This window comes from Marmota marmota, unplaced genomic scaffold (assembly GCF_001458135.2).
Source record: "Marmota marmota marmota unplaced genomic scaffold, marMar, whole genome shotgun sequence".
In the NCBI taxonomy this organism is placed as follows: domain Eukaryota; kingdom Metazoa; phylum Chordata; class Mammalia; order Rodentia; family Sciuridae; genus Marmota; species Marmota marmota.
The window spans coordinates 2,905,680-2,911,816 of record NW_026000139.1 but is presented as its reverse complement, the minus strand read 5'-3'; the positions used below and the strand labels follow the sequence as shown (position 1 = coordinate 2,911,816).

Genomic DNA, 6,137 nt, shown 5'->3' with positions numbered 1-6,137 from the left:
GCTCCTCCCCCATGTCAGTGCACCACCAAAGCCAGCCCCGGCGCCTTTCCCCATGTGAGCTCTGTGAGGGCGTGGAGCCCTAGCTCAGAACTGGCTGACTGAATGGCTTTGTCAAGCCCCCACTTGTGGCAGGGACTCTTCACAGACGACTCCATGGATGTCCCTTAGTAACTCTCTGAAGGTTCTACTCATGAGCCCATATTCCAGATGAGAAAACTGAGACTCAGAGAGGTAAAGTGACCGGGCCACAAGTGCACAGCTAGACTGTGACCAGCGGGATTTGAATGCTGGCCTGGATGAATTAAAAGGCGGGTGTGTCCTGGGTGCCTTCTGTCTACCAGGCAAACTCTCCCCATGCGTATTCTCCTTGGCCTGTTGGGAAAGGAGAGAAGCCGTTTTCGGGATGGGAATTATTTTTTTTACAACTACCCCTGTGACTGGCGGTGGCTGCCTGGGAGGCCGTGTTGGGAAGGAGTCAGGAAAGCAGCCCTATTGATTATTGACTTCTGCTGCCACCAGCAAGGGAAGGGTCCCTGGGGGCCCCACCTGCGGGCACCTTTGTCCCTCTGGTGGCAGCTAGCTGAACTGCAGGAGAAATTTGAAGGCAACTTTGAAGGCAGCCATTTTCAGAATCATCAGGGAGGTGGGAGTCACAGACATGAGCCTGAAAATACAATCCTATACCCCGGCTTTGGGGTTTAGTGGGATCTGGGTACAGGGAGGGCAAGGGTGCTTTGAAAATAAATCCCCCAGGTGATTCCAATGTGCTCTCCAGCATGATATAAGAAAAGGAAATGATCTTGAACTTGGCCTGGGAGCTATGTTTCTGGGGCGGGGAATGGGCACCCCCTTCTGGGAAGTGACTGGCTTTCCTGGGGTCGAGGCAGGAGGGAGGGGGTGAGGACATGCCTCGCTGTTGGGCAGGCACCTGAGAAAGGTGGGGGTCGGCCAGGATACCTTGAGCCCACCTGCTCGTGCCCAGGATGACCCCACATGGGCAGGACCACATCTGCCTGCTGCACCCCGGTACCCAGGCACCCCGCCTTCCACACTGTGTGTGCACATAGTCCCAGCCTCCATGGGAAGGCAGAACTACTAGATGCCACAAAGGACAATCGAGGACAGCAGTTTTCCTGGACATTCCTACTTTATTTTTGGCTACAGCATCACAAAGAAAGGCGTGGGCGGTTGAGCATGCACCGGAACACGGGTGTGTATCGAGGCGGGAGGTGGTTACAGCTGTCCGGAGATAGGTGCGCCCGAAGGGGCCACCGGGAGCTTGCCACGTGCTGATTCTAGCCCCAACACCAGCATCAGGCTTGGGTGACAGCCAGCATGCTTTCTCCTGGGGCGAACCGTGGAAGGGAGGTGGCTGGGAGCCACGGGGCCTCACAGGGCAGGTCAAGGTCAGGAAGGAAAGGCTGCCCGGAAGCTGTTGGCCACCTGGGGAAGGTGGAGAGCTTGGTATTTAGAAAGTGGTTATTCAAAGGCAAGAAGTGGGTCCTCCAGCGAGCAGTCAGGGAGCCGGGGCTGGAGGCCTCCACGGGGAAGGTTAAAAGGTGTGGATTTGGGACGAGTTGGTCTGATGGCGTCTGTGGGGTGCTGGGCATTGCATGATCTTTATGGAGAAAGACTTAATTGAAATTGGAAAAACCAGACCTTCCCCATGGGGCGCTGAAGACTGCCAGATCCCAACCTGAAATGTACCTTTGCCTCCATTCACAGAGGAGACAAAGGCCTTTGGCCTCGGGGCCTGTCCTTCTTCTTCAGCTTGATCTTTTTGTACCAGGGATAGAGCCCAGGGGCCATTTACCACTGAGCCACGTCCCCAGCCCTTTCTATTTTTGAGACAGGGTCTTGCTAAGTTGCTTAGGGCCTCACTAAGTTGCTGAGGCTGGTCTTGAACTCAGGATCCTCTTGCCTCGGCCTCCCGAGCTGCTGGGATAACAGGCGTGTGCCACTGCACCTGGCCAACCCTCTTTGAAGTGTTCTATCCATGGTGCTGTTTGATTCCCCCAGGAAACTTGAAAAAAGGAGTCCAAGAGACGGAAGAGAGATGGAAGGCTCCAGGCGGCTCTGGGTGAGAGTCAAGGCAACAGTCTGTGTGTGTGTGTGTGTGTGTGTGGGGGCTGTTTGCTCATTCAACAAAGCACAGAGGAAGGAGGAAGGAGGGGCTGGGGGAGGTCCCCTTGGACCCAGAGCCCTGGTCTTCCAAGTGTCTCCCGTGCCCAGTCGGGGAGGCCAGACACCTGCACAGTCAAGGGAGGTTGCCCTGCCCCTGGGCTGTGCCAGCAGCAGTCCCAAGGCCTGAGGACATCTGGACAAGCCAGCAGGAGTGGCCCCTGGGGACCTTGAGGGGTCACCCAGCTCCTAGAGCTGGCTGGTCAGGCTGGTGGGAGGCCAGGGCGCGAGGCTGGGTTAAGATACATGGTTTAGTTTTTTGCTATATTATCCTTGGGGGCAGGGAGAAGGGGAGGGCAGGGGAGGCCGGGGGAACTTGAGGCAGGGAGAAGGCTACAGACAGGGAGTCTTATTTTTTGCTGAGGAGCAGGTCAATGAATTCCTGCCAGGGCTGCCCCGTCCCTCCCTCGGATGCTTCTGCCTGTTGTGTACCCATCTCCAGGCACCGGGTGTCCTCTGGCCATCGCGGGGGTGTGGAGGAGCCATGGGGATGCAGCCTGCTCTGCCTCCACCCCATGCTGCCCTCACACACAGACGGGACCCAGGCAAGGGACCTCATGTGCACGTGTTCAAGGCCAGGAGGGTCCACAGACAGTTCCAGACACAGGTGAACCTTTGTGGTCTACCTACGCGGGGAGGTTGTGAAGTGAACCACCTCTCTGTAAACACCTCCCCAGCCCCAGCCCTGCCACTTCATCCTTGGGACCAGAGAGGGGCTGCGTTCAGAGCCCACAGCCCAGCACTGGGTGGGGGGCAGAAGTCTTTGGCAGCAATGCCCAAGGTGAGGGGGTCCTAGAAGGCAGGGTCGGGGAGGGCAGGGGGAGGAGGAGGTAGGCACAGAGAAGAGAGACTGGGTGCCGGGGATGGCTGGAGGGGGACCCAGGAGAGGGGCAGGACGGGGAGGTGGGGCCAGGACCCTAATCGCTGGACACGTGGTTCTCGTTCTGAAGCTGGTGCCAGCGCTCGATCTTCTTGTCTTTGTTTTTCAGACACTCGTACCAGTGTTTCAGACGCTCTCCCTTGGCTGAGATCCCCAGCTGGCAGCCTCCTGGAGGTCAGGGAGGGCCGAGGGGGACAGGTGGTCAGGAAGCCCGAGTGTGAAGTTAGGGGGAAAACTGCCACCAAGCGGTGCCAATGCCCCCCACCCGCATCGAGCAGCCCGGAATCCATTCTCCGTGGATTTCTGTGGATATGACGTGGTCACCATCCTCGTCACTATTACCCTTGACTCTCTGTGCCTCAAGAGCCTGCAATGGCTCCCTACTACTGCCCCGCTCCTGGCTGCCTTGCCTGTTTCTCTCTTTTGAAGACTTTCTACAGATTGTCACCCTGTGCTCAGACGGTGCCCTTTGCCTGGATGTCCCTCCTTGCTCTGTCTTTAATGACTTCTCTTCCTTGTCTTTTAGAAACCCTCACCTGGACAGGCAAGCAGACTGAGGGGGGTTCCGGGGCACCTGCTTTCTGCTGTGGGTTAATTAACCCTCTTCGCCCTGCAAGTCCCCAAGCTCTAAGGGCCCTTTCCTCTGGAGGCCATCCCAGATGGTGCCAGGGTCAGCATCCTGGGCCCCAGAGACCAGGCGGGAGCTCAGCCCCCGCAGCCCTGGGCGGGGTTCCCTGTCCTGGGAGGAGGGACGTGGGGTTTCCTCAGGAGTCGGGAGCACTCACCGATGTAGTCGTTGGACTTCCCGATGTCGTAGTCCCAGACAGAGATGTCCAGCGACTTCTTGGCCAGGTCACTGTGTTTGATGTCGTAGAAAAACTCCTGAGGACAGCAGAGGAAGATGAGAGAGGTCCCGAGCCTGCAGCAGCGAAGGGACTGAGCTCCTAGGTTCATGGGCAGCCCTGGGGCTGGGCCGCCTGGGGCCAGGATTCCTCCCACTCTGATCCTCCCAGTAATCCCCCTTTTACCAACTCTCTGTACAACAAAGCCCTGTGATCCTCTTTCTAGTGAATTCTCGGTTCAAAATGGGAGCCTGCTGGGTTTCCTGGGCCTGCTCGGGTTTTCCCAGAAGGCAGATGACCAGGAACTCAGGTGTCCCTGCTGGTAGCTTTAGGAGGGGGGTCGTTCCCCTTCTTAGGGAGTAAGGCCGTTGGGGTGGACCAAGTGGTAGGTGTTTCTAAATAATCCCATTAAAAAATGACTCTTCTAACTAATTATAAAACTCATTCTTGTTCATTGTTAAAACATAATGGAGAAAAATAAATCCCCTGTAATCCAGCTGTCCAAGAATAACCTAGGTCACGATTTGCCCAAGCTGCTCCACATTTTTAAAAAATGACCTGATATGGAGAACACAGTGTTGTAGCATCCTTTTTGTGCTTTATGACCTACGGTAAAATCCAGTTTAGCGTGTTTGCAAATATCTTAAAAATATATTTCTACATCACCGTTTTTTTGTTTTTTTTTTTTTAATTCCCCCTTTTTCCCCTTTGAGTGTAAAAGAGTGGGATTTGTTCAAATGAGAAGAAAAAAGACCGAATTCCTGTAGGGGGAGAGGGGGACCCAATAGGGGTTTCCTGTACATCACCATTTTAATGGCCATTTGGCTATACCATAAGCTAATCCCTAATAGTTGGGTATTTCTATTAGTTCCATTTTTTCACTATCATTAATGATCATTATTTACAATGATTTCCAGGGAGTTTCGATATTTAAAGATGGAGAACAATGGGTGTTCTGAGATGCCGGATGCCATTTGTATAAGATAAGGAGGGCTGGGTCACATGTAGATTTGCTTTGGAAATATTTAACTGAACGGCCTAATTCCCCAAATCAACGGAAGTGGAAATCCTTTGTAGTTTTGATGTGTTTAGACAGGCGGCCTCCACAGCTGGCCCGGGCAGCTTCTCACCAGCAGAGTGCCCATTCCCCAGATGCTCACAGACCTTTTAAAGTATGTCGGGCCGTGTGCTATGAGCTCTGCTGGTGGGTGGTATTGCTTTGCCTATTTCCTATTGTTCACTGGTATTTGGGTTCCTTGTTCTGTGGCTTGTTGGGATCCCAGGAGAGGGTGGCGCAGGAGGGGAGACCTGGCTCCTTATTCAACATCCACAAGCCTCGGCTGGGACATGAGGTGACCTGTTGAAAGGGCCCCGGGGGAAGGGCAGAGCGGAGGGGTCAGGATTCTTTGGGTCCTGTTCACACGGTCCCTTCCCCAAGTGGACGTATCATAGAGTCCCTTCCTGGTTGACATAGAATAAACCCCAGTGTTAGCTGGTTCTGCCCAACCTCAGATCTCAGGGGTCCAGAAGGGAGAAATGAATGGGCTGATGGGCACCAGGGCAGCGGCTCTGGGCCTGGGGTGGCTGAGGGGGTGGCCCGGGCTCAGAGTTGGGTCCCCGTCAGCCGAGCATTCCTTCTGTCTGTGTCTCAGGTTTGAGGTGGAAACTGCACACATAGGTTAGATTAGCGCTCAGCGCCTTTTCTGCTGTCCTCTGTCCTGTCCCTCTTTAATGTAACGGATTCTCCTGGGGCCTAGTGTCCGCCAAGCTTGTCAGCAGGTGACTGAAACCCAGAGGGACCGAGTAGGTCACAGGGAAGCACAAGACCTGGAAGCGCAGAGGACGCGCCATCTGCAGGAGGCACCAGCGGTGCACCAGGACCTCCTTGGAATTCCGTGTGACTGGAGGTGAGGGTGTGGAGGTGAGCTAGAGAGGGGTGGGTTGCCAAGCCAAGAGATTCGAGGATCCTGGTTGAGTTTGTTGAGCAAGGGCAGCACGAATCCACACGTGTGTTTTACAGAGTTCACACTTATTTGCAGGGGGAGGCGAGTCAGGGGTCTACTGCAATAGTCCAGGCACGAGACTCCTGGGTCCGAACCAGGTGGCGGGAGGGAGAACAGAGAAGGAGTTTGACGGGCACCTAGATGGTGGTATTAGCAGAACTCGATGCCCTGGATGGATGTGGGGACGGGCAGCACCAACTGGAGTGGCTGGCCTCAGCCTCTGCAGTATAC

At 55.1% G+C, this 6,137-nt stretch overlaps 1 protein-coding gene across 2 annotated transcripts in view; it reads right to left on the bottom strand.

Annotated features, from left to right (window-relative positions):
* Positions 1 to 1,128: 1,128 nt before the first annotated feature.
* Positions 1,129 to 6,137, bottom strand: part of Rph3a (rabphilin 3A) — a 97,747-nt gene continuing 92,738 nt past the window's right edge. For both annotated transcript variants that reach the window (XM_015505209.2, XM_015505210.2), the window contains 2 exons: positions 3,847 to 3,943; positions 1,129 to 3,229 (listed from right to left, as the gene is read on the bottom strand). In XM_015505209.2, coding sequence (XP_015360695.1) covers positions 3,099 to 3,229; positions 3,847 to 3,943 — 228 coding nt within the window. In that variant the 3' untranslated portion in view covers positions 1,129 to 3,098. The remainder of the gene's footprint in view (positions 3,230 to 3,846; positions 3,944 to 6,137) is intronic.